This window comes from Doryrhamphus excisus, linkage group LG9 (genome assembly GCF_037039965.1).
Source record: "Doryrhamphus excisus strain RoL-2023G ecotype Guam linkage group LG9, RoL_Dexc_Guam_v1.1, whole genome shotgun sequence".
Lineage (NCBI taxonomy): Eukaryota > Metazoa > Chordata > Actinopteri > Syngnathiformes > Syngnathidae > Doryrhamphus > Doryrhamphus excisus.
This window is the reverse complement of record NC_136365.1, coordinates 19,142,085-19,169,712: the sequence shown is the minus strand read 5'-3', so window position 1 is coordinate 19,169,712 and position 27,628 is coordinate 19,142,085. Positions and strand designations below refer to the sequence as shown.

The 27,628-nt window shown below is 45.3% G+C and overlaps 1 protein-coding gene across 2 annotated transcripts in view; it reads left to right on the top strand.

Annotated features, from left to right (window-relative positions):
- Positions 1-24,718: 24,718 nt before the first annotated feature.
- Positions 24,719-27,628, top strand: part of grin2ab (glutamate receptor, ionotropic, N-methyl D-aspartate 2A, b) — a 127,435-nt gene continuing 124,525 nt past the window's right edge. The window contains exons 1-2 of one of the 2 annotated variants that reach the window (XM_058086867.2): positions 24,719-25,214; positions 25,728-25,964. In XM_058086867.2, the coding sequence (XP_057942850.2) occupies positions 25,197-25,214; positions 25,728-25,964 (255 nt within the window). In that variant the 5' untranslated portion in view covers positions 24,719-25,196. The remainder of the gene's footprint in view (positions 25,215-25,727; positions 25,965-27,628) is intronic. The other variant, XM_058086876.2, reaches the window with a different exon arrangement.

Here is a 27,628-nt window from a genome sequence, read left to right as displayed (position 1 = left end):
GTGAAGTCAGGGCATTTGGATGATGTAGTCCCTGAGGGGAGGGAATGATAACGGAGCGTCGGGATGGACTTGGAGAGGGTTGTAGGCGACGCACAGGAAGGGGGGACATGCTTGCTTGCTTTATAATCATTGCAGTTGGTGTGGGGATCGAGGGAGGGCCGTAAGCCTGCTGCTGTTGTAACAAGGGGTCTGTTATGACTGGCTGCGATGACATCATCTGCTGTTCTGCTGACATCATTGTTTGGGGAATCATCATTTGCGGGGACATCACTGACTGCGGTGACATCATCTGCTGTTCTGGTGACATCATTGTTTGGGGAATCATCATTTGCGGCAACATCACTGGCTGCGGTGACGTCAGCTGCTGTTCTGCTGATGTCATTGTTTGGGGAATCATCATTTGCGGCGACATCACTGACTGCGGTGACATCATCTGCTGTTCTGGTGACATCATTGTTTGCGGAATCATCATTTGCGGCGACATCACTGGCTGCGGTGACATCATCTGCTGTTCTGGTGACATCATTGTTTGGGGAATCATCATTTGCGGCGACATCATCTGCTGTTCTTGTGACATTGATAGGGGAATTGTCATTTTTGGTGACATTCCCGGTTTCTGTGACATGATCTGCTGGTCTGCTGACATCATCATTTGCGATGACATCACTGGCTGCTGTGACATCATCTGCTCTACTTGTGCCATCCCCGGTTGCTGTGGTGTTAGCATCTGTTGTTGTGGCGACATGATCTGTGGTGGTATGATTTGGGGCAGCATACTTTGTTCTTCTAACATCTGCTGCTGTGGTGTCATCACTGGCATCGTCATCATTTGCTGTTGGGAAGACATTCTCAGCTGCTCCTGCGGAGACATTAGGATTTGTTGACGTAGCATTGGCATTTGTTGCATCATGGTAGTGGGGTGACCCGGTGCGAGGGGTATCTGGTCTTCATACTGGATATCTGACATGTCTTCAAATTCTGGATCTGGTGGCAGATTCGGTGGAGGCGGAAGCGGAACATCTAGGCGCTCTTTCCCAAATAAGCGCACTTGAGGTCTGGGAACTCGGAATGTCTCTCCGCCCTGAACTCCAACAGCATCACTCGCATATTGATCCATCTGGTCTCCAAATTGGTCTCCGTACAGACCCTGCATGTCCGTTGCTTGTCCCCCAAAGCTAAAGAACTGCTGGCCTCCTGCTGGTGGATAACCAATGATCTGCTGAGAGTCTTGGTAGGGCATACCTGCAGCATTAAAACTAGGTTGGTAGTTTGGTAGCGTTCCGTCTAGCATTCCCATATTTGCCGCATAATAATCAACTTGTCCATTGCCATAAAAAACCCCTTGCCCAGTTTCATCGTAATAAACCTGAGGAACTCCATCAACCGCATATGCAGGGTCCTCACCCATTGGCGCGTAGTAGTCAAGACCTTCATCTTCATACATAGGCATTGCTTGTTGTTGCTGGTAGTCATAGTAATCTGAACCCTGGTTGTCATAGTACCCTTGAGCAGCGAGATAGGGGTCATAGTAGACCCCTGCGTCCTCATCATACAGCTCTTGCGCATAATATTCTGCATTGGGGTCATCTTCTTCGTAGTAGCCCAGGTCTTGATAGTCTCCTGCTGCTGCTATGTTGTCATAGTAACCATATGGATCCTGGCCTGCGTAAGCTACCTCATCACCATAACCACCACGTCCGTAACCTGTTTGGTGGATTGGATGTTGTTGATCATAACCTTGCACCTCCTCCCAGTGCTCATAACCGTTGTTATGGTAACCATGTAGACGACGTCGGTGGCTTTGCTCTCTGTGACCGGTCCAGTCGTTGTGTCCAGCATGCCCTCGCATTTTTGTAGACCGAAAACGTCTCGCCAGCCAATTAGTTGCCGCAGCAACCCGACCAAGAAGCACGCTTCTGTGCTTGAACCCGTTGCCATTTTTCTTGCCGAACAAGCCTTTGAAGAAGCCGCCCTTCTTTTCGGATGAATTCCCCGCACCGCCCAGGCGGAGCAACATGTATGTGGGCTTCTTTCCACCGCTTTCCTGCGCCGCCTTCTCCTTGGCCTCTTTTTTTCTCCTTTTGCTGGCCTTAAACCGCATCATGAAGCGAGACGTGTTCTTCAGCATGGACTTGCGTCGTTTCTTCTTAGCCAGTCGGTTTCTTCTCTTCCCCAGGCCGAGGAACAAGCGAGATGTGCTTTTTAGCTTCTTCCTGCTGCTTCGCCGCTTCTTGAAGCCCGAGAACTTCATGAATAACCTGGACATGTTCTTCAGGCCTTTCTTCGGGATGTCCTTCATAGGGATTGGCTCCGCCTCCTCTCTCTTCTTTGCCTTCTTCTTGGGATCGGCATCGGATCTCCCGTCTTTACGGCGGTGGGGGTCTTTGGATTTCTTTTTGGATTTTTCATAATCCTCATCTTCATCCTCCTCGTAATCCTCATCTTCGTCCTCCTCATCTTCTTCTGAGTCTTCACCCCGTCTGGACTTACCCCCTTGCTTACCTCTCGCCCCTCGGCCTCCTCGCCCCTTCCCTCTCATGTAGTCCTCAGAGTCCTCATCTTCTTCCTCCTCTTCATCGCTGAACTCCTCTTCTTCCTCACTCAGAAGCTCATCCTCTTCCTCCTCTGACTCCACTTTCTTTCCCTTTCCTTTGTCTTTCCCCTTCTTTCCGTCGTCTTTCCCTCCTTTTTTATCGGTCTTCCCTCCCTTTTTGTCATCTTTCCCTCCCTTTTTATCATCCTTTCCTCCTTTCTTATCATCCTTGCCTCCTTTTTTGTCATCTTTGCTTACTTTCTTGTCATCTTTTCCTGCTTTCTTATCATCCTTGGCAGTTTTCTTGTCATCCTTGCCTCCTTTCTTGTCATCCTTCCCTTTCTTTTCTTCCTCTTTCTTCTTCTCAGGTTCTGGTTTTCCACCCTTTTTTGCTTCCTTTTTGGGGTCTTTCTTTCCAGGCATGTTTATACAAGTTAGCTATAGGAGCACACCATGCCCTTTCTGGGGGACAAAATACTGTAAAGAAATGGAACACATATACATGACATTTTGACAATGTTGCTGTGGTGTATTTCAGGTTCACGTTAAAAAAAAAGATGACAAATATGACCTGATATGTTCAGAAAAACAAAAAGAGCTCAGAAGTCTGACCTTTAGAATAGACTTTAGATATGCTTGGGTGAGTTTGTGCTGGCTCTCATTGCTGGTGCGGTATCTGTGTGAGGACACGTGCGCCTTGCCACGGCACATCTACGCTGGCTGAACTTGGTCGCCATGAAGCCTTCTGGTAGAACGTAATACATACATTAGAGCATTATACGTCCAATCTAAGAAAATATCACATATCAGAATACAAAAAACTAAATATTTGAGATACTCTGATCGATCGACCACTGATTAATATTGGCCGATTTACATAAAGAATGTGGTTGGTGTATGCCCATTAATGACTTTCAAAGCTGATCACTAAAAACAGCGCCAAATCGCGCTGTGTTATGTATGGTTTCCAACAAAATGACGTGTCTATTAATGTGTATTGTTGTTTCCTATTTTTGCATCTTTGTTCATATGCTTTGCCTATCTGTCACTGGCCGCCTAACCTCTGGTCTTAGGACTCAAAATGTGAGTTTTTTTTTAAACCACAGAAACATTTTGTTTTGTTCATCAATTCATTCATTTTCTTCATTTTATCCTCACGAGGGTTGCAGGGGTGCTGGAGCCTATCCCAGCTGTCTTCTTCAGGCTAGAGGCGGGGTACACCCTGGACTGGTGGCCAGCCAATCACAGGGCACATATAGACAAACAACCATTCACACTCACATTCATATCTATGGACAATTTGGAGTTGCTAATTAACCTAGCATGTTTTTGGAATGTGGGAGGAAACCGGAGTACCCGGAGAAAACCCATGCATGAACATGCAAACTCCACACAGAGAAGCGATAGAAAATGAATGAATATTATGCTATGCTCATAAAATTAATACGTTTTGTTGTTAGATTACAAGTTAATATTTGGGCTTTATTCTTGAATAATTTTCTCGTAAAGAAAGAAAATTGTCTCGTGGGAACCAGGCCTGGGAACATAATTAATTTATTAATCAATCACATAATAAATGAAAATGAACTGGATAATTTTTCATGCCTTAATATATTGTCATGTGCATACGTGTCTGTTTTCCTCGTCTCATGTCTCCAGAGAGAGTTCACTGCTTTCAGCACATTTGCTCCATAGAACAACGGCATTAACGGTGTGAGCCTTTTTGTCTTTGTCTTTTTGTCAAACATTTCATTGTACTTTTCTGAAAGGTAAAGTTACAATATTTTCTTGTCACGTACGGTAGACCCAATCTCGTGTATTGTCTCATCTCCTGATGACATGTGAGGCCACGTCACGTCATCCCTTTCATAAAAATGAAGCTCACACCAGACCTACTGCCCTTGTTTGTTAGCTCTGCACAGGTCTCCAACGATTGTCTGGGAGATCGACTGACACAGTTAATCCCCACCGTACAAAACTGAGGTCAATACTGAAGTCTGGCTACTTCCCAAAAATCAAATTCTTCTTGAAACTTCACCTCGGGGTGCATTCCAACAAGAGATTCATGGTATTATTGATTCCCTTGCAGGATGACCTCTGTGGCATTTGCTTGTCTGTTAAGCTGGAGGCAAACCAAAAACACACACACACACACACACAGTATGATACCCTAACTCAGGCATCATTTCATAGTCACCTCCCAAATTGATGGCAAACGTAGCGGTCGCCAGGACCTTGGCAGTATTCCTAATCGTTAGCGTCTTGTCCAAAAAAAGTAGGAAGTCTTTAGGTCAGGCCTAGTCCCTCTTCTATTGACAGCACATTCCATCACTCAACACAGCCTCCTGTCCACATTGACCTCCTCAGAGTTTGTGGACGCTCGCTAGCGAGACAGTGTGTGTGTCAGATGGAACAAGAGAGGCTTTGGATGAGCCGCTGGCTTGTGTGTGTGTGTGTGCGAGTGTGAGTGTGTGTGTGTGTGTCCATGTGCATATGTACAGTATGTTTAGGCATGCCTTTTGAGGAGTTCCTTGCGGCAGCTCATAGAAGGAGTCTTAATTTGTCATCTGGCTCTACAGGTGAAACTCGAGAGCGGCCGGCCTGCTGAGGGGGCGGGGCATAAATAATACAAAAGGTTGACAGCGCAGGGGAAGAAGAGAAAGAATGAAGCACGGGATGCTAAAGATAAAGCTGAGTGACACCACAGAAAGATGCTACATACGTCACTCATGCATCGCTCATAGGAGCCGACCTTCCATCGGTTGGTGGGCCCAGCAAGAGCCATCTTGTCTTTTACGTGCATAAGTGAATGTTGTTTAAGTATTTAAATTAGAGTGAAGTCGATGCGAGCCAGCATCCGTCTTGCCCACTTCCACATACATCAGTGGCGGAAGGCGGGAGAAACACCCACACATGACGTCTTCCCGCCGGGTATCAATATCAGGGGAACGATTCTGTGCGGCACACAGGCTCCTGAGAAGGATCGGTGTCAGGGCTGTGATTATTAGTGCCATCAACCAAATTATTCCTCCTCCAGAGGGGAAGGGGTCGGATTGCCAGATCTGTCCAGCAAGGTGTTAGGTTGCCAGATAGTGATCTTTTGCTCTTGGCCTCGGCGTAAGTCTATCTGATGAGAGCCAGCCGGCAAAGAGCACATGTGTGTTTGAGGCAGTGTACCATGTAAGATGGCGGGACATGAAATGAGTCTGATTTTTAGCTTAAATTTTTGGCCTTTGAAAGGGAATTAAAGGGACCAATCAACAGGAGACGCCCGGCTCAATGGCAGCAGAAGACCTTTAAAAGATGGACAAGAAAGAAATGGAACATGCAGCAAAGCACCACACTTCATGAGGGTTCATCAAAAAAAAGCATTCACACGCACAATCACACGCACACATACACAAAAGTGAAGCAAAGTGCTGCTATCTAGTGGCCTAGCATTTAACCTGCAGGAATACACACACACACAAACGCGCGCGCGCCCCGTAAAGTTATACCAGTTTGTTGTGTGCTTATAATTTTTTTAATCAAAAACATTAAGAGAATATGTAAAAGTTAATCAAACGATTGAAAACAAAAGTAAATTCAAAAAGAAGCTTCGGGAAAACCCACCTTTCCTGACGTGCGCACCTTTTGTCAGCGTCACTGGAGTTCCCTGATCACGTGACACCCGTCATTCTTCTTCCGGGATGAATCCAAATGCCGGGGGGGAAAAAAGCGCCAAAATTACGTCAAATCCAATTGTTGTCGGTTTTGCTAATCTTTAACGGCGCAGTTCGTAACTCCCAACGCACTGGCGACGCTTCCACATGAAAAGTTTACGCCGGCCGCGTGGAGGAAATGAAGCTGAAAGTTAGGCCGCCAGGACCCGGAGGATGAATTTTTAACGACCGTCTTTCTTTGGTGGCTTGCCTGGAAGGCTTGAGTTCCACACACACCGGGGAGAATGGAGCTCCGTGGGTGGTCAACGTCGAGCAAACATGGTAAGTTCTAATAAAACGTTTGTTTCAAAGCAAAGTTTGAACATATTTACATGCTGTCAATACTCCCGTAGCTAACTTTTACATCGTTTGGTATAGACTGCCCGGCGGACATGTTCATTCAATATTGACAAAACTTTATTGATAAACATGACGATAACAATACAATTAACATTTGGCTGTCGTTTTTCTTCATTTCTATTCCAAAAGTCCCCCCAATAATAATGACACTTAATTCTGCCTTTTACACTCAGTTTTGAGTGCCTCTAAACTACTGCAAATTACAATAATAAATGTATTGAAAAATAAACACGCATCAAAAGTGAGCATTGTTAGTTAAGGCAGAATTTATGATACAGCTGGATATCATCAGATTCTGCAGCAAAATGTATTTAATGAAGTTTCCAGTGAGTAGATTGCCGTTATGTTATGTATGACACTAGCTATAATGTGGATTAGCAACTTGGAGTATAATAAGTTAACTTGATGACATTTAAGCATCCACAAACTGGCCTTTGAGCCTTTGAACCATGGAGTTACTGCCTGGTTAGTCATATATCGGCCCTTTCTTCTCGTCTGGGCTTGCACAGTCTGCAAAAGTGTGTCAGGAGATGGCTTAAAGGCTAAATGGAGCATACCAGATGAAGGTGGACGTGTTTGTTTCCACTCAGGTAGTTTCTCCTGTAGCCGCCAGGGGGACCCCGCCTGCTGAACACTAAACACCTCTGCTGGTGCTGATGCAGCTGATGATGCTGGTGAGCATCTCCTCCGGATTCTCTCCACAACCCAGACGACCTTGCTTGCTTCCCCCCCCCCACCCACAGCAGCCTCCTGTTTTGCAGCTGCTTTTGATATAAAAACCCACCGAGGAGAGGATTTATGCCACACGTCATTGGCTTTTTCTTTCTTGAACCTTTTGGCAACATTTGAGCTATTTTTAGCAGCGTTCCTGGAGTGACATAGATAAATTTTTAACCAATAGACACATTTGCAGTGTTTTGGTGGCCACATCATTTTGCGGCGTTGATAATGTGTCGCCACTAGTGTAAACATCCTGTGCGGCTTGTTTTCTGTAGCGCTGAACAAATGCTTTATTACACATGCGTTAAATGCTCCACTCTTAATCAATGAGAGGGAATCAATGTACTTAATTACGTAGAACCAATAGATTAGATTATTTACACAACTGGCTTGCTCTCTTGTGTAAAAGTAAGAGAAAACGGCATTGGTGCATATTTTGGAGTGGGTTCGATTTTGAGTCTCCATGATATTTTGCTAATTGCACCCCCCCCCCCCGTGACAGCACTGAGCATACGGCCCCGAAGCAGCAAACATTTAAAATGCTCCATGTTCCAGAGCGTGTGTCCGGTTCCGGGCCATTTAAATCATTCAAGAAGTGCCTCCAGTGGCAGGCTACTTTTCTGGAATAACATGAACAGGAATGAAATAAAACATTTCTTATTCTGCAGGGGGAATGTTATAACCAGCACTGAGATGAACTAACTGTGAGCATAAATTCCACTCAAGCAGCAAGGATACAGTACAATAGGAACACATCAAAGGTTTGGAATTTGGAAATGGACCTATAGTTGGGAAAAACAAACTGGACTTATTGTGAGTCACTGGGGCTCCGTTCACCAAGCGTTAAAGGAATCACTTTTTTTTTTAACACTGGAGGTCTGTGATGTCACTGATTGCCGGGCTTCCTTATATGGGCGTGAACTGTAGGCCAGATACTATGGATCAGTATCTTGTCAGTGACTGATGCACGATCGTGCCCCCTGTCTTAAAAGAAATGCACCGTGTATTTAAGAAACAAGTTTAAAATTGTAAGGTGCATACTGCAAGATATTGAGTAATATTGAGCCATACACGCTCTTGTGCTCCTGTGCAAGTGTACCTAATGTTGTGGCCAGTCAATGCCGGTTATATACTAGTTGCGCATGTTACGGGACAAGTTTACAAGGTCACTTTAAATACAAACCAAAATAGAGGCAAACTGATGAAAATCTAATCAAGTGGAGGCGTTGTGACAAACGCCGCTCCGTTTTCAACTTCCCAATTGCACCGTGTGAAGCACAGCTGAGCCACTGCCTCCGTCTCAAGAGAGGCGGTCGCTGTGTGTGACTGGCCAATCGCAGAGCGTGAAAAGTGAATACATAATGAGCATTTTCTTTAAACATGAATACAGATTATGACGAAATGTACTCCGGCAAAAATGCATTATCCGTAACAGATACTCGTTTATTATCGAGTATCCGGCTCATCACTAATACTTACCATTGAGAGTAAACTTTTACTTTGAGAAATTTCAGAATGTCCAGTCTCTACTTCTTGATCAGAGTCAGGATCTAACACATTTGGCTGTATGTTAAAAGCCGACATTATAGAAAGATGAATCACCGTTTATTATTAACTCCTATACTGTTTATCAAAGTTGCATTTGGCAACCAGCACCGGAAGTCCTCCTGAGCACTTGAGAGTGTGACCAACCACAGGGAAGTGGGTGTGCCTGGATGCAGGTCTTGGGTGGAATAAATTAAAACAGACCTTTTTCGCCGGAAGCACGAAATTCAAAGAATAGGTGGAATAGGTGCAGATTCTGGAAGAACGGGAAAGCTTTCTGTGCTGCTTACCATATGGAGCTGCTCTATAGGAGTCCACAACTCGATACAAACGAGCATATTGGTCCCCTTTAAAACAAAACGGTCTTGAGTGGAATAAATTAAAACAGACCCTTTTCGCAGGAAGCATGAAATTCAAAGAATAGGTGGAATAGGTGCAGATTCTGGAAGAACTAGAAAGCTTTCTGTAATGCTTACCATATGGAGCTGCTCTATAGGAGTCCACAACTCGATACAAATGAGCATATTGGTCCCCTTTAAAACAAAACGGTCTTGAGTGGAATAAATTAAAACAGACCCTTTTCGAAGGAAGCACAAAATTCAAAGAATAGGTGCAGATTCTGGAAGAACTAGAAAGCTTTCTGTAATGCTTACCATATGGAGCTGCTCTAAGGGAGTCCACAACTTAATACAAATGAGCATATAGGTCCCCTTTAAAACAGAACGGTCTTGAGTGGAATCAATTAAAACAGACCCTTTTTGCAGGAAGCATGAAATTCAAAGAATAGGTGGAATAGGTGCAGATTCTGGATGAACTAGACAGCTTTCTGTGCGGGTTACTGCGTGGAGCTGCTCTATAGGACTCCACAACTCAATACAAAGGCCCAAAAATTGGCTGGGTGGGCGGAAGGGACGGGGGTTTTTCCTCTTCCGGTTGTGGTTGCGAGACAGCTTTCAGGTCTCACGTAGCGAAGAGTACAAGTTAATGTTTGCAAGAAAAATAAAGTTTCCCCCCAAATTTGACACTCCGCCTCAGACTCCAGTTCTTCGGCGCTTCACGCTCTTTTTTGTTTTTTTAACTTCCCCTTCGCCTCACTTGTAATCAAACATTCTGCGATAAAAGGGAAAAAAAATCATCAAGCACACAAAAAACCTTATCAGCCACCTGAAAACGTCAGCGCCGCAGTGTTTGAAAAGTGCACAAGTTTTACCAGAAACCTCCATGCCGTCACATTGGCTGCTCAGAGTGTGTGCCCGAATACAGTGAACCTTGCCTGGGGCCACTCCCAGCTCCTCCCCCTGTCTAGTCTGGTTCTTCTAATGTGGTTGTAGTCATGTTATGGTATTGGATTAGGACAAATCAACAGGTACACTTGGTCAACACTTCAGTAGCTAAGTCATTATTCCTTGGCTGGTGAAATGCAGTGAACATGTGCACAAAGCCACCAAAAGGTTTTCGTATACAAAGTAGCAGTAAATTAGTGTGTATTCTGTCAATATGTACATGTGAGTGCCTTCTTTGACCTCAGTGATGCAAGCTACTCCAAAGATCCTCTCCCTGGATCCTCTATTACTGTGACATCTTGAAATCCCCTCACGATGGATGAGCATTGAGGGACCTCCCCCACGGACTCGTTCAAATCGCCCCCCCCCTTGCTAAATAGGTAACCCCGTGTGACATCATCCATCTTTGTTACCAAGGACTAGACTCGCACCCTTTCTTCACCACTTATCCTGCGGTCCGCAGGGAGCGTATATGACAAATTTAGCTCTCCTAGCATGTTTTTAGCATTTTAAGCAAGTCACGTCCCCAAAGGCTTGAATGGTTCTCACTGTGAGCTTGTTGTGACAGCCTGTTTGTAGGTTCACGTGGGCGTTTACGAGGATAAGCACTGACATCACGTGACTATAAATCTGCTCACCAGCGACAAAGAGTGCACCTCTGATAAATGAGATATTCCTTGATCATATTGACCCGCTCGTATACGTGCCGAGGAACAGCCACAGTGTCACCTCGCCATCACAGCGAGGAGTGTCTATGTGCGTGATTGCGTATTGTAGCCGCAGCTATTCTCTGCCCTAGCGGTCCTGGAGGAGATGCAGCAGATGGACAATATTCTCAAATTCCCATTTAGGAGAAAAATGGAGCCAAAGCTATCGTCAGCTTGCATCAAGTCACATAATTAGGCAAATGACACACAAAACGAGCAGATGAACAATGAAAAGGTTGCATGAACTAAAACACATGACATTATAGTTTAATATAACCCTTGTGATTATCATTTAAATTCAGAAAATATTAGGAGACCCGGTTCAATTCCACCCTCGGCCATCTCTGTGTGGAGTTTGCATGTTCTCCCCGTGTATGCGTGGGTTTTATCCGGGTACTCCGGTTTCCTCCCACATTCCAAAAAACATGCTAGGTTAATTGGCGACTCCAAATTGTCCATAGGTATGAATGTGAGTGTGAATGGTTGTTTGTCTCTATATGTGCCCTGTGATTGGCTGGCCACCAGTCCAGGGTGAAGACAGCTGGGGTAGGCTCCAGCATGCCCATGACCCTTGTGAGGATAAGCGATAGAAAATGAATGAATGAATGCTTTAAAATGCTTAATTTAGGCCAAGGATAAGTACAATTTACTTCAATATGCCTATATTTTTTCTTAATAATAGGCCATATTCAACCAGGAAGTACAATGAAACACTGTGACTGGACAAACAAACGTTTTTATTTAACTCACTCACAAAGGCTCCAGCACCCCCGTGAGAAAATGAATGAATGAATTAATGAACCTTTTGCCTTTTTATTGAGCCAACTGACAACAGACATTATCTAATGGGAATTTATTAATGGAACAGGTCTTCAACCTCACAACTTTACACCCATAAAGGAGACCTATTATACTGATTTTCGGGCCTTTGTATTGAGTTGTGGAGTCCTATAGAGCAGCTACACACAATAACCCGCACAGAAAGCTTTCTAGATCTTCCTGCAGTGTTTCCTACCTCCCGGCCAAACGGTTTGTGTAATTCTTCTCATACATACAAAGAAAACCAAATTAGCCAAGCACTTGGAGGTGAGGAAAAACTCATCTTACATCAACTCTGCTTTATTTGTTCATCTTGCGTAGTCAGTAATTGTGAAGTGCTTGACTATTTTAGCATTTACAAGGAAAGTGTAAAAAAAAAAATAGCTTCAACCTTTGGACATGTTTTCAAGCTCCCAAAATGTCAGTGTTGCATAATGGAACAATGTTGTTCCCTCTGTGTTACTTTTGGATGGCAAACTAGTGGATCACAGTGGAGCTAATAACCGGGCATTTGATTTTATTAGCCTGCTTAGCCGAGGCCAAGCTCTAACAATAACAACAACAAGCTTCCCTGCCACCAGCCTAAAGACTCAATCAGTGTTTTAGCTGACGGCCCCCGCTGAGAGGGACTGAATTTCAAATTCATCCCCGAAAAAATTTCACCGGGCACTTCATCTGTTATCAACAGCGCACATTTCCTAAACGACTGATTGAAATGACTGCGTGCCAGTTTTGGAGAGCTTTACTTTAATGGAAAACAAGTGTGCTTGTGGCTTGTGTTGGAGCTCAAGGGCCACCTAAAAATATCGTTGGAGTGTCAGAGTTTGGCAGCCAAAGTGTTTGTTCCTGCTTCCATCTAACATCTCTCTGGTTTGGAGTGTTAATAAAAAAAAAAAAACGTAGTTCTGTACTCACAGAAGCGCTAATGCTTTAAACACATAAGTTGTGTCAGAGCCTTAACTGTCTGTAATAAATCTTGTATGGGGAGGGGGGGGGGGGGGGGAACCGGGTTTTTCCTTTTATCAAGAGATCCACGTTCATCTTCTTTCAGACTTTACTTACAGCCAGGAAGATATTTAATGCACCCACTGGCTGCGCTGATAATAGAAAGGCCGTAAAAATGTACAGCCTCAAGAGGACCTATTTGAAATTGTTCAGTGGACTGGACCAATTAGCTGGATTCTGCTACCGCCTCAAACTTTTTAAATGCTCTACTGCTCCAACGTTCACTCCGAGGACCCCAAACAATTTAGCACTCCTCATGTATGGATTCATATAGTCGTCGCAAAGCGAGTGCTGGGGTATTCCCTGGTGTTTCTGCTGCAATTTAAAGGCCAGATATGTGCACTAAGACTGGCTATACATGTTATTTATGCAATCTGTTGTGCATTGGAGGCATATTCTATGTGTGGAAAAAAAACACCCCCCCCACCCAAACCACCATGAAGCAACAAGGCAGACCCCCATGGTTGCATGGTGATCAATCCAGCTTTGGGCTGTGAAATCCGCAGGTTATTTTCTGGAGGATTGAGAATATTGTTTTACTTTAATTGTATGCGCATTGGGGGAGACGATGGATTCATGGTGGTCGGTGCTCAAAGATTTATTTGTGAGCACAGCACCACTCTATGTCTTATTTGGATCAGGCTTAGAACAGTAGTTGAGATCTTCACAGGGGGGGGCTTTCTTTATATCTTCAATCTTGATGTATTCATGACATGTTTTTTTATTGTAGATTTAGGGAGTCACTCCTCTCAACAGTAGCCACATATACATGGACCCAAATATTCCAATTGCATTCGGTTTATTTGCTCCAACGGAAAGAATGTAACCTTTGTATACACTTCATTCAATCCGAATGAATATATAATCGGATTCAGGGGGGTGGAATATTCCTTTCCCCAATCCGATTGAGGTATCTTGTACCCGCTCAAACGGAAAGTTGTCAGACTGCGTTCTTCTTCGTGGTGTTTTTCTTCTTCTGTTGTTTATTGGCGGTTGGTAAGCAGCTTTCGTGTGCATTAGCGCCATCTGTGGAACAGAATCTAAACACTTAATTTCTTTATTCACAAGTCCAGTTTTATAAAAAAAAGAAAATATATATCTATATAAAGCATGTCCCGAGTTTAATTATAAAATATTAGCAAGATTGAGTTGTATCTTTTCCTGTTTAAATTTATCCCGAGTGCATTCTTTTGGCGCATGCTCTGATGTGACTTAACAATGCAGCTCCAGACATTCTTCAGTTTTTAAAAATGGAGGCATGCAATCGGCACTGGACTGCTGCGGAAAGTTTGTTTTTGATCCAAACTAAATTCAAGACTGGACTAAACGAAAAACTGGCAATACAGAGTTATTCCAACAAGTGAAAGAAAAACTCAGGGAAGTCGGTATCACGTGATGTTGATGTTTACGTTTTACTGCGCATGCCCCATTGACTATTCTGGTTGATTATAGCGGCGCATGTAGACAAGAGTTTGGAATATTCCTTTCCATGTATACCATTGTTTTCGGAAAGATTCCATTCGGAAAGAGAAAAACTCCTCATGTAAACATGGCTGAGCCCAACCCCAAAGAATTGTGCATTGTGTTCTGCATCCTTGTGGTTTATTAGAGTGATCTATCAGTGGTGTTATTGTATTTACTACTACTACCAGTAGAGTGTGTTGTCCAGATATGTCCAGTTCTCTTAGTATGTGTAGCCAGCTAAATACAGAGCCACAAAATATTTGTTTAATAGTCCTACGACATTTATCAGCCATTGTGTATGTACTGTATACTGTATAGTATCTCCGTGGATATATTTTTATATCTTCCCACTTGATTTTATGGTGTTGTTATACTGGCTCAGTAAAAAGTGGCAATAAATCGAATGTGTTACCAGTCCATATAGATGTGGAACATGTTGTCTACAACTGGCATCCAGGCAGGAAGGCGTTCATGTGCCATTTTTGGACATCATTAGCACGCCCTCACTCAATAAATGATTGCTCTTTCGTCATTGATTAAATCCTATTATTAGTAAAACCAAGTACTGTATGCATATTGAAGCAAATTGTCCCTAAATGTTGGCCTGATTTAAGCATTGTCAAGCATAAAAAAAAAAAAAACTAAAATAAAAGCAGAAGAAGCATTCAAATTGTGAATGTATTATTATGCACTGGCCACTAGGTGTCAGTAATTGTTTGGTGAGATAAGGACCAGAGGTGATTGCCAGAATAGGCATTTATTGCAGTTTGAAATTATCTCACAACAGGCACGCTAATAATAACAATAATAATTCATTCATTTTCTACCGCTTATCCTCACGAGGGTCACGGTGGTGTCTTTGGGCGAGAAGGAAGGTACACCCTGGACTGGTCGCCAACCAATCACAGGGCACATATAGACAAACAACCATTCACACTCACATTCATACCTATGGACAATTTGGAGTCAATTAAACTAGAATGTTTTTGGAATGTGGGAGGAAACCGGAATACCCGGAGAAAAACGAATTTTGGTGATTGAGATATAGGTGCAGATTCACGAATCCATTATTGTTTATTATAAGCGTCCAATTGGCACATTTCCTACTGTTTCACCTCAAATGCTTCTGGTCCAAATGAGTATGACGTGAAATGTAAATAAAAATTAACTTTTAATGAATCAATAACTTATTGACGGGCTCGCTCGGACATAATTGCTGATGTGGCCAAGTGAAAAGGACACAGCGGTTCAACACTTCCAGATAATTGATTTGGCTCACATGCCGGTGAACTTTCCACTGTGATCAGCAGTGTGACGCCAAGTAATCGCCCGTCAGTTTGTTTGATGAGCACTTTTTAAAGGTGCCTGAACGGGCGGTGCCGTCTCCTGGAAATACCCCCACCGCTTCTGCTGCTCGTTGGAGGCGTCCATAGCAAAGCTCATTCCGGGTCACTCACTGTGGGCGAGAGAGGGAGGAAGACAAAGACAGACTGCGAGAGAGAGAGAGAGAGAGAGGGAGTGAATTATCTCTAACTCACTAAATGCCAGCTATCACGGCGCCGCTCCGAGCCTTGAATAAATGTATGTTATGTTGCCATATATTGATGGAGTGATTCATTTCCTGCGTCTAAATAAAGCCATGCTCTCTCCACAATGCCATGTCCTCGCTGTGGCAGAGCAGGGAGAATAAACGAGCATAGATGATCATTGTGTGCCGCTCAGAAATTTGTCTTGTGGGCCGGAGCTCACGGCGGCGTCATGAGCTGTGAGTGCGGCCCACCTACCGACTTCACTGCCACTCTCCTTCCAGTTGCATGGAAACACAACAAGTGAATCATACTTTTGTCTTTGTTTGCTCAGTTCTTCTATTTGTCAGTCAACGTCTTCTATGACAACCCTAACCAGGAACCTACTGGACATGTAAATATCTTAGTGGGTACACATCTACAGTATATACAGGGCTTAAGATACCATTCAAAACTAATAGAATAGACCTCACAGCTACGAGACACGGGTTCAATTCCACCCTCGGTTATCTCTGTGTGGAGTTTCCATGTTCTCCCCATGCATGCGTGGGTTTTCTCCCACATTCCAAAAACATGCTAGGTTAATTAGCGACTCCAAATTGTCCATAGGTATGAATGTGAGTGTGAATGGTTGTTTGTCTATATGTACCAGTCCAGGGTGTACCCCGCCTCTCGCCCGAAGACATGGGATAGGCTCCAGCACCCCCCATGACCCTCGTGAGCGTAAGCGGTAGAAAATGAATGAATGTATATAAATATAGGGGTGTTATTTCATGCCTAGAGGGCTCTAATCATGTTTGAAGAGGGTAAACAGCGACCCTCGTGAGGATAAGCGGTAGAAAATGAATGAATTAATAAATATTGTGTTAGCAATACCATGAGTGGTTAGCACGCAGACCTCACAGCTAGGAGACCTGAGTTCAATTCTACCCTCGGCCATCTCTGTGTGGAGTTTGCATGTTCTCCCCGTGCATGCGTGGGTTTTCTCCGCGTACTCCGGTTTCCTCCCACATTCCAAAAACATGCTAGGTTAATTAGCGACTCCAAATTGTCCATAGGTATGAATGTGAGTGTGAATGGTTGTTTGTCTATATGTGCCCTGTGATTGGCTGTCAACCCCGCCTCTCGCCCGAAGACAACTGGGATAGGCTCCAGCACCCCCGCAACCCTCGTGACGATAAGAGGCAGAAAATGAATGAATGAATGATTCAATGTACAAATAATGCAATTCCACTTGATTCTGTGTGATTCAACAGGAGGAACCACTGCCGTGTGTGGTTAGTGCACAGACCTCACAGCTAGGAGACCTGTGTTCAGTTCTACTCCCGTTTCCTCCCACATTCCAAAAACATGCTGGTATAATAGGCGACTCCAAATTGTCCATAGGTATGAATGTGAGTGTGAATGGTTGTTTGTCTTTATGTGCCCTGTGATTGGCTGGCCACCAGTCCCGGGTGCACCCCGCCTCTCGCTTGAAGACAGCTGGGATAGGCTCCAGCACCCCCGCGACTCTCGTGAGGATAAGCGGTAGAAAATGAATGAATGAATGTGTGATGAATGAACATATAACTTGTCTTTCTGTAATTTTCAATAGTCAATCAGCCGTCATTTATTAATTTGGTATATTTTTAAAAAACGCGATATGGCGAGAGACGACTGTAACACACTTTTAAAACCTTTATGTGGACTGACGCTCCCGAGAAGGAAGCGTATTTGATGCACAGTGTCAGTAGTGTGAATGGTCGCCTCTCGGCATTCACACGTTAACGAGAACATGGACTTTTTGTGTTTGCGTTGCACCGTCTGGTCTTGTTGTCATGGAAACCTTTTTTTTTTAACTATACATTAGCAGTCTCGGGTTCGGTGGCTGTTTTGGCCTTTGGGCTATAGCGTGCTCATGTTGGCGCGTGCGAATGAGCGGCTGGCGTCCCGAGGTGCTGCGCGTCGGCAGCCGTCTACGAACGGGACACATGTGCAGCTAGTGAAATCGCCGCTTCCGAGTAAACTGGGATGCTTTCCTGCCTTCTCAAAAGTGGTGACACTGATAAAGTAGTTACCATGGTAACCAGAAATTGCCCACATCATTTTTTTTTTTTTTTGTCAGAGGCCTTGTGTAATCGTTTTCTCTCAACCTTCTAATCTATTTATGTATGTTCATATTTATCGGTTTGTGTGCCTGCCTGATGCTTTCGTATTGCTGGCAACCGCTTTGATTTAATTGGACTCTTTTCATTTCCGCCCGTTTATTCCTGGAACATTGGACTATTAGCCCAACATAGTTAGCAGAATGAACTAACCTTCAGTAATTATACAAAGGAAAATCCTTTTCTGGGTGTGTGCACCGCACATTCATAATGAGCCGGCCTTGTTCACATTTTTCATAATCACACACTTGTACGAGTTATTACCTCTTATTAGCCACGTGCAATCGGACTGCAGAAAGGAAGAGGTGGCGGCACGCTGGGAGTCGCATACGGAAAATGTGCGGTGCGGCCAGGTTACTTCTGTTCAGCGTGCCTCGGGCTTATGAAAGATGTATGAGGCCGAAGAGCAGCGGTTATAAATCAGTTATAATAACAGGGACGTGGGTTCAGACTCCACCTGCAGTGTGTCGTTCCAGTGTTGTGCAGAACACTCGGGCCACAGTGTTGTCTGTTTTTTTTTTTTTAATATATTTGGACCTTTTGACCTTGTGCAAGCTGGACTTGAGGTGACTAAAAACTACAACCTTGGAGAAGATTTTCTTGAACTGGGTTTAAAATGTTCAAAACTAGCTGATTCATGGCTTCTCTCCTTTTGAGAGATCTGGTTTGTGGGCAGGGTTGCCAGAAGCCCAGGTGCAGTGGTTAAAAAATGATATTTACATTTGTCAATAACTACATCAAATTGTGTGAAAATGAATATCAATTTTGGAATGATCAGCCATTGTTTTATTTATATTATTTATAAATAATATAGTTACAGATTCCATAGTTTTTGCATGTACATGTTGTTGGTTGGGGCGGCACGGCGGTCGAGTGGTTAGCGTGAAGACCTCACAGCTAGGAGACCAGGGTTCAATTCCACCCTCGGTCATCTCTGTGTGAAGTTTGCATGTTCTCCCCGTGCATGCGTGGGTTTTCTCCGCGTACTCCGGTTTCCTCCCACATTCCAAAAACAAGCGACTCCAAATTGTCCATAGGTATGAATGTGAGTGTGAATGGTCGTTTGTCTATATGTGCCCTGTGATTGGCTGGCAACCAGTCCAGGGTGTACCCCGCCTCTCGCCCAAAGACAGCTGGGATAGGCTCCAGCACCCCCCGCGACCCTCGGGTAGAAAAAGCGGTAGAAAATGAACGAATGAATGAATCTTGTTTGTTGTGAGCGGCAGCCCATTGATATCAATATTTTGTTTTTTAATCATTTTTGTGCAGATGTCTTGAATGTTCTTTCCTTTGATTAAGCGTTATAATCATACAGATTGTTACTATTAATACAGAGGAGGCACACTTTAAATGTATTGAAATTATAAGGCACCATTTAGAGCCCTAAATTAATTTTTTTAAAATCTTACACATTTATTTTACAACCAAAATGTGTGCTTTTTATCTGGGAATAAAAAGTCCATTAATGAAATGCAAAAATCCATAATTTATTTGTGAAATACATGAGTCAGCGCACATAGCTACAAAAACTATTTTATGACACCCTTATTCCTTATTATTATTACACCCTTAGCACAATTAGACAGACTGTGCGGTGCTCTTATTTTGAAGGCCCAAAGTGTGTTGTGAATGCCTTTTGACTGTTGCTAAGTGAGGCCAGGTGGGCGCCTCCTGCAGCCTTGGCTCCTGCCCTTATTTCACACACAACTTGCACATCAGTGCACATTCTAAACTGCTGGCTTACATTAACAAGCGGTAAGAGACGGCACAACCTAGCCTAGCCTCGCCTTCTCTGCTAAACTAAGCTAACCCAGCCAGCTTACACTGGCCATTGAGCTACTTGATCTCATACTCATGCTCGGTGACATGTAAAAGGTTTGAATTTTTATTTTTTTTTGCCCACTAGCTACATGCTAGCTATGTTTAGTTGGGGAGGGAGCTGGTTAGTGCCACCATGAATAAGCAGAATGTCAATATTTCCCCCGTTTCCCCCCCCCTCTCCTCACCATGACAGCATTTCATTCACACCATGCCAATTTCCTCCAGATGTCTCATTTGACAGTAGATTCCGTTTTTATTGGCCGGTTCTGTCTGTGATTCAGTTAGCCCTAATCTTTGAGTAAACTGCAGTGTCATTTGAACATAGTCAACATACTGTATGGTCACACTATACAAACCACTGTATGAGTTGCTGGCACCAGTATTCTGGATACATTCATTCATTCATTTTCTATCGCTTATCCTCAAGAGGGTCTCAGGGGGTGCTAGAGCCTATCCCAACTGTCTTCAGGCGAGAGGTGGGGGACTGGTGGCCAGCCAATCACAGGGCACATATAGACAAACAACCATTCACACTCACATTCATACCTATGGACAATTTGGAGTTGCCAATTAACCTAGCATGTTTTTGGAATGTGGGAGGAAACCGTAATCCCTGGAGAACATGCAAACTCCACACAGAGATGGCCTAGGGTGGAATTGAATTGTGAGGCCTGCGTGCTAACCACTCGTCCACCGTCCACAACTGTCCCTGTTTGAACTGAGGCAAGGACTCAGGACTCTTCTTGGTTGTTGAAGATATTTTACCTTCTATCCAAGAGGCTTCTTCATTTCCAAATTTTAGAGTCCAGGGTGTTCAAAGAGGTCTGCCAATTCGGGTCTAGCAGTTACCATGCTGACCACACAGGAGATCTGGGTTCGAATCTCTGTTGGACATATCTGAGTGGAGCTTGCGCGTTTTCCTTGTGTATGTGTGGGTTTTCTCCGGGTACTCCGGCGTACTCCTCCCACATTCCAAAAATTTGCACGTTACCCAGGAATGATGATGAGAAATATGGACCTGTGTTTGTATAAGTATGAGTATAACATGTGACCGACGGGGGCTTTACAGAAAGGTCTGCAGAAGGACGTTTTTTAAAGGCTGCAGCTCTAAGGAATGTATATTACACTGCAGAATGTAAAGATATTCAAGGGCAGCTTAGTAATTATTCCACTGGGGACAATTTTTTGGCTCGCCGAAGAAAAGCAAGTCACTCCAAATGGCCTTGAGTCAAGAGATAATGTCTCGAGTGTCCCAATGTTATCCCTTGAAGCAGGACACAATGCAGGCAGAAACCATGAAGGCTACTGACAGAAAAACAAAGCTTTTCTATTTGGAACCCCAGGAATTTCTTTCCTCAAAAGAAAAGTAGACCATCATCCACTCTTCCTGTGGTCTTCGTCTTTTATGTGCACGTTACGCAATCGTCTGCTTCTTTCATTGCGAGCCTCGCGGGCTCCAGCTCTGATGGAGGAGGATAGAGGACCTCAACAGGTAGAAAATATCATCCCAGGGATGCAGCAGGAGGAGGAGGAGGTTCGCGCTGCTTGATAATGAGCCCTCCAGCCTGCTTTAATGCTCAGTGAAAGTTCGCCCGTGACAGCCAGACCCAGCGAGGGCCCGGGCCTGCCAACATGACCCCCGTGCACGCCATCTGTCTGCGCTGGGACTTCCAAGGCAATTCTCGGAGGATGGCGCTATAAGAGGAAGGAGGGAGGGCTCTCCCCCGAGGAACACATCAACCCCAACCCCCCCCCCCCCCCCCCCCTCATCGCGCACCCCCTCCAGCTGCAGTTTTGATCTGCTAATTACAACTAATTGAGGCTATGCGGCTCGCAAGCCTCTCCAATTCCCCTCATCTCGCCTCTTTTTAACGAGACACAGAACATGACACATCATCAGCTGCTAGTGGGCTCATTCTAAAGGCAAACGCATTTTCATTGACGTGTGTGTGTGTGTGTGTGTGTGTGTGTGTGCGTGCTGTGACGACCAACTCAGCATCACACATCTTGCATCCATCCGCTCAGTGCGCACAGATAGAACATTTCAATATCCGCTCCCGCACACACACACACACACACACACACAGGCACACACACATACACCACAGTGTTACTGCCATCAGTCTCTGATGCTGTGATTTTGATACTGTCCATTTTGTGTGTTGCCCTTAAGACCCACTCTTAATTGTCTAAAGTCTAATTGACATATTGATTACACAGTTCATTCTTTCTCTTGCCTGAATAGTTTCAGATTTTGCCCTAAATGAAATTGGAATGTTGTGTTCATACTTGTAATGGTTTACATTTTCATTATAGTAATAGTCCCTGAAGAAATGACCTCTGACTCACATTAAAAGCATCATTTTTTAAAATATCAACTTTGAAGACTTTAAAAATGTTGCATTTGTATCAAGAGAGCATTTGAAATGCTATGTTAGGCATTTTAGATTGACTCTATGGCATTTAACTCTAATTATTCATTAATTCATTTTCTACCGCTTATACTCATGAGGGTCGCGGGGGGTGCTGGAGGCTATATGGAGCCCAACTGTCTTCGGGCGAGAGCACATCCTGGACTGGTGGCCAGCCAATCACAGGGCACATATAGACAAACAACCATTCACACTCACATTCATACCTATGGACAATTTGGAGTCGCCAATTAACCTAGCATGTTTTTGGAATGTGGGAGGAAACTGGTGCTCCCACGCATGCATGGGGGGAGAGGGGGGATGCAAACTCCACACACAGATGGTCGAGGGTGGGATTGAACTCCTATGTAATCTTATCCTTTCGGTCACTATCCAATGTTTTTGGGTGGGAATGTAGATCAGTGGTTCCCAAAACTTTTTACAGTCACGTACTCTTTCAGAGATTTACATAGATAAGTTATCATCCGGGCGGCACGGCGGTCGAGTGGTTAGCGCGCAGACCTCACAGCGAGGAGACCAGGGTTCAATTCCACCCTCGGCCATCTCTGTGTGGAGTTTGCATGTTCTCCCCGTGCATGCGTGGGTTTCCCCCGGGTACTCAGATTTCCTCCCACATTCCAAAAACATGCTAGGTTAATTAGCGACTCCAAATTGTCCATAGGTATGAATGTGAGTGTGAATGGTTGTTTGTCTATATGTGCCCTGTGATTGGCTGGCCACCAGTCCATGGTGTACCCCGCCTCTCGTGCAAAGACAGCTGGGATAGGCTCCAGCACCCCCGCGACCCTCGTGAGGAAAAGCGGTAGAAAATGAATGAATGAATGAAGTTATCATCCTCCATATCTTTGATTCCACTCTGATGTTGGCAACCTTCCCTTTCAATCATTTCATTTGAATAGACTCCATTTAAGCTTCACTTTTTTGTCCACTCATGATGACTACGGTTTAACTCTGCATATTCATTTCACAGCAAACAGAAAGGGAAAGAGTGACTCATCATGATAAAGCAGTATCTGTCCAAAGCTTAGTTTATCATTAGAAGTAGAACATTTTCTAATATTGTCTTATTGTTGTATGAGCAACAAGTGTTTGGTTTTTCACCTACTTGGCCTTGCATGTGCATGTGTGGGTGTGTTTGCTGTGATTTACAAGTGTCCCTGAATGCAGCGGCAACTTGTGTCCCAGGAGTTAGGTGATGCACCCGAATGCACCGTTTTGGAAAGAGCTGGAGCAGCCCTGACAGTACTCTGCTAGTTTTGGTCCTGCTTGTTAAGTATAAAGTGTCCATTATCTGACTGGAATAATTTCCATGATGTCCCTAACCCGGGGGTGGGCAAACTATGGCCTGGGGGCCACATCGCCAACCCCTACTGCTTATCCTCACGAGGGTCGCTGGGGTGCTGGAGTCTATCCCAGCTGAAAGTGGGAGTCACAATGCCATCTCACAAAAAACACTAAACTCATCACACAGCAACTTAACACTCAACATATGTATGCTGGAGCCTATCCCAGCTGTGTTCGGGCGAGAGGCGGGGTACACCCTGGACTTTTTTCCGGTCCGGTTCTTCTTTTTCTCCTTTCTAATGAGAAATTGCAACCACTCAACAGCACATGATCGCCAACGTTTGGCTCGTCCTGTGTCAATCCTATTTTCTCTCTCCACACTCTATTCAAGGAATTTGGAGATGAAGCTGTGGGAAGTGTACGGCACTGCACACTCAGCATTTTAACTCTTCTAAGCTTTTTTTTTAAGCTACTTTGCAGTGTGAATGCACGTAGCCTATAGTGCATACACTATTGGCGTTTTGTCACTGGAGTTGTAAAATATTGGACAGCATTTATGTGATAATGCCCATATTTTCAAACTAATATACAGTATTTTTCTTAGGTTATCGCACTCTATCACTGTCTATATTTTACTGTAACACACACACATGCTTCCAAATGACGATTCATGACTCTCCCTTTAGTAAATTATGGCAATGCCCATTTTATGAGGCGGGGTACACCCTGGACTGGTCGCCAGCCAATCACATATAGACAAACAACCATTCACACTCACATTCATACCTATGGACAATTTGGAGTCGCCAATTAACCTAGCATGTTTTTGGAATGCATGCACGGGGAGAACATGCAAACTCCACACAGAGATGGCCGAGGGTGGAATTGAACCCTGGTCTCCTAGCTGTGAGGTCTGCGCGCTAACCACTCGACCGCCGTGCCGCCCCTGCTTCATACAATGTTTTATAAATGAAAGATAAAGCCACCCCCCCTGTGCAACCACCCCACCCCTCACGGTGCTCTCATTGGGGCCCGGTGTCCCCATGTTTAATTAACCAGTCTGCCGTGGAAGTGCCTTCAGCCCAGCAGCGGTGCGTGGGCGGGCGAGCCGAGCTGCGGGCGAACGGAGCCACTAACCGGGAACATTTCCGTCTTGATCTCGGCAGGCTTCGGCTGAGGGAGATTCACCCTTGGCAACAACTGCAAAGTTGTTCCATTTTGTGCGTGTTTCCCCCCCACCACCACCCTACCCCGCCACGCACTCGCATTGCGCGTGCAGGGTGTGCTGGTGCGCGTTCGCGTGATTTATATACGTGTGTGTTTATGTTGCATGTGTGACGGAATCTCCTCTTCTAACACACACACACACACGCTCACACGCACCTCCACAACCACGCGGAGGAGGAGGATCGGAGGAGGAGGCGCACGGAGCTGCCCACAGGCTCTCACTGCGGAACGCGCCTGGCTTCCTCTGGAGATCACATTGTGGATCCTTGAATCTACAAGCCACCATCTCCCCATCTCCACCACCACCCCCCACCCCCCCACTCGTGGCTGACACTCTCCGTGCGCGTCGTGGATGGACATTTGAATCCAGCATCAGCACCAGGAGGAATAGCACCCGAGCGCCAGGAGAGAAGGTGGCCGTGCCGGTGGAGGTCTTCACACGGACACGACAGGTGGATTAATCTGATTCTTTTTCTTGTGTCTTATTTTTTATTTTTATTTTTGGATGGAGGAGCAATTGATGGATTAATTTGACGGGGTGGGTGGGGGGGAGACTCACCCCTTTGGAGGGCACCCGAATGGAGTAACAGGCTGCAATGTCATCTCCACCTGGCCGCCTGGAGAGATGTGTGACGGGAATGGGGTGAGTGGAAAGCCGTGCTTTTTTTTTATTTTCTCATCTTTCATCTTCTTTAGAAGTTGCCTGCTCCGTGGGGACATTTTTTGGGGGGCGCATTCGGCCTCCCCCCAAAAAAAGTGGCGCACACGCAAGCTGGGCTGGTTCATCATCATCATCATCACCATCTTCATCATCATCTTCATCACAACCTGCTGCTGCTCGCTCCACATTGGACCAGCCCGGTACCGGAGCGTGAGGAGAATATTAGCCACATTGAGGAGCTACAGGCTGTTCCCAACACCCCCCTCCTCCTCCTCCTCCTTTTTACGCGCACTTTGCGTTGAACTCCAACAGGAGCCCGACGCGCGCACACCAGCAAAGGTTAAATATGCAAATGAGTCACGCCGCTGGGCACTCCGTGAACGCGCGCGCGTCCTATAGCCGAGGCGCGCGCACCGGGGATTCAACAAGTCGCAGCCCCGCAGCGCAACAGCCATAACGCAACAATGTTCGTATCCTCTCCCCCCTCCCCCGCAGATTAAGTTGAAACACTTTTGGCACCACGCTTGCACCGCCGGCGCCGTGACGAGCAGGACCAAGGATGGTCGGGGACGGCGGCGGCGGCTACGACGACGACTACTACTACTGCGCGCCGCCACGGGTCACCACGAAGGCTGCCCACGCCTCGCCACGCACAACGGACCCGCAAGAAGAAAGCGCAAAACGGCCGCCGCAGCTCCAAACCTGCCGCAGACGCGCCTTGTGACACCCAAGGTAAAGAATGAAGAGGCGCAGCGCGCGGCATCTGGAGCCTGTTTAAAAAAAAAAAAAAGCGTACAGCGAGGCGTGCTGGCGCTAGGCGGCGCTGTTGCATTGTTTAATATACCCCGGATGCTGATGATGACGGTGATGAGGAGGATGCTGATGCTGATGAGAGGCCATGCAAATGAATTCACATCTGAAATGACACTTTCAGGCCTTTGAATAGAGTCACGTTTCCTCATCCCTTTTTTTTCCCCGACTCCATGTGCCCACCATGAAACACACTCACACATATAAAAGTCTTACATGGCGCTCTAATTCTCCATCCGGCGTATAATTTTTCAGGAATGCAAGTCATTTTAATTCAAACTAGTGCACATAAATAGTGTGTGTGTGTGTGTGTGGCAAACTAAGGATGCACCAAACAAAAAGCTCGCCTTTCTTGAATAGCAGGATCACACAGAAAGGAGGACATCACCGGCCTCTGCGGGGCATGAATGCAATAGAGTGGAGAGCACTCGCTATCTTCATTAATATAAATATCCTGTGCAAAGCTGCAGTCACTTTGGTGTGTGTGTGTGTGTGTGTGTGTGTGACATCACGGCACTGTAGAAAACCTCGAGTGTCCTCCCCCAGCTCCCTCACAAACTCTGCAGAGTATTCACCTATGTTGCTAATTTGCCATAAAGTAACATCTGAAAAGAGGCCAAACGGGGCAAAAAAAAGAGAGCGTCAACAATGACAAACTGTCAGTGATGCGATGCATACCATATTCGGAGTCCCATTTTTTGGCTGAGGCATGACACAGTGTTGAGGATGATGTGTCGCACCGCATCTGGCTGAGCTGCTCACTGAACCGTCGCTGTAGCCGGCGAAGCAGGTACAGTAGTTGTGTAGCGACTCGTTGTCTCCAGGCAGCGCGTCAAGCGTTGTCTGAAACCAGAGCGCCTTCTCTCCTTACTCTCTCTCTTTCTCCCGTGCATGCAGTTAACCCACGTAATCCATTATGTTAAATGTTCTCTCACTACTCGCTGCGTCTTATTGTGCTTGGTTATAAAAAGATGACCCACTTGGGATTTTCCGAGTTGAAACCAGAGGTTTTTTCCCACATCAAAACCTGGTCACGTATTCACGCTCGCTGGTCACAGTGTTTAGGCACAGCTGCTGCAGAGCTGTATCAAAACTACACTTCAAAAAAATTGACCAGAACCCTTATTTGAGACATGAACACACATCTGTCCCTTTTTTGGGCATTCTAAAAATATAAAAAATTCCGCCTAGAAAGCCTGCCTAAGAACCTCCAAAAAGATTTTAGGTGTGGTGAAGCTATTTGCTAGCCAGCTAGTAGCTATTTGGTGTGGCAAGGTGTCACTACGCCAGTAATGTAGTTCTTTGGCGTAAAAGTGTTCATTTTCTACCGCTTTTTCCTCACGAGAGTCGCGGGGGGTGCTGGAGCCTATCCCAGCTGTCTTCGGGCGAGAGGCGGGGTACACCCTGGACTGGTGGCCAGCCAATCACAGGGCACATATAGACAAACAACCATTCACACTCACATTCATACCTATGGACAATTTGGAGTCGCTAATTAACCTAGCATGTTTTTGGAATGTGGGAGGAAACCGGAGTACCCGGAGAAAACTCACGCATGCACGGGGAGAACATGCAAACTGGAATTG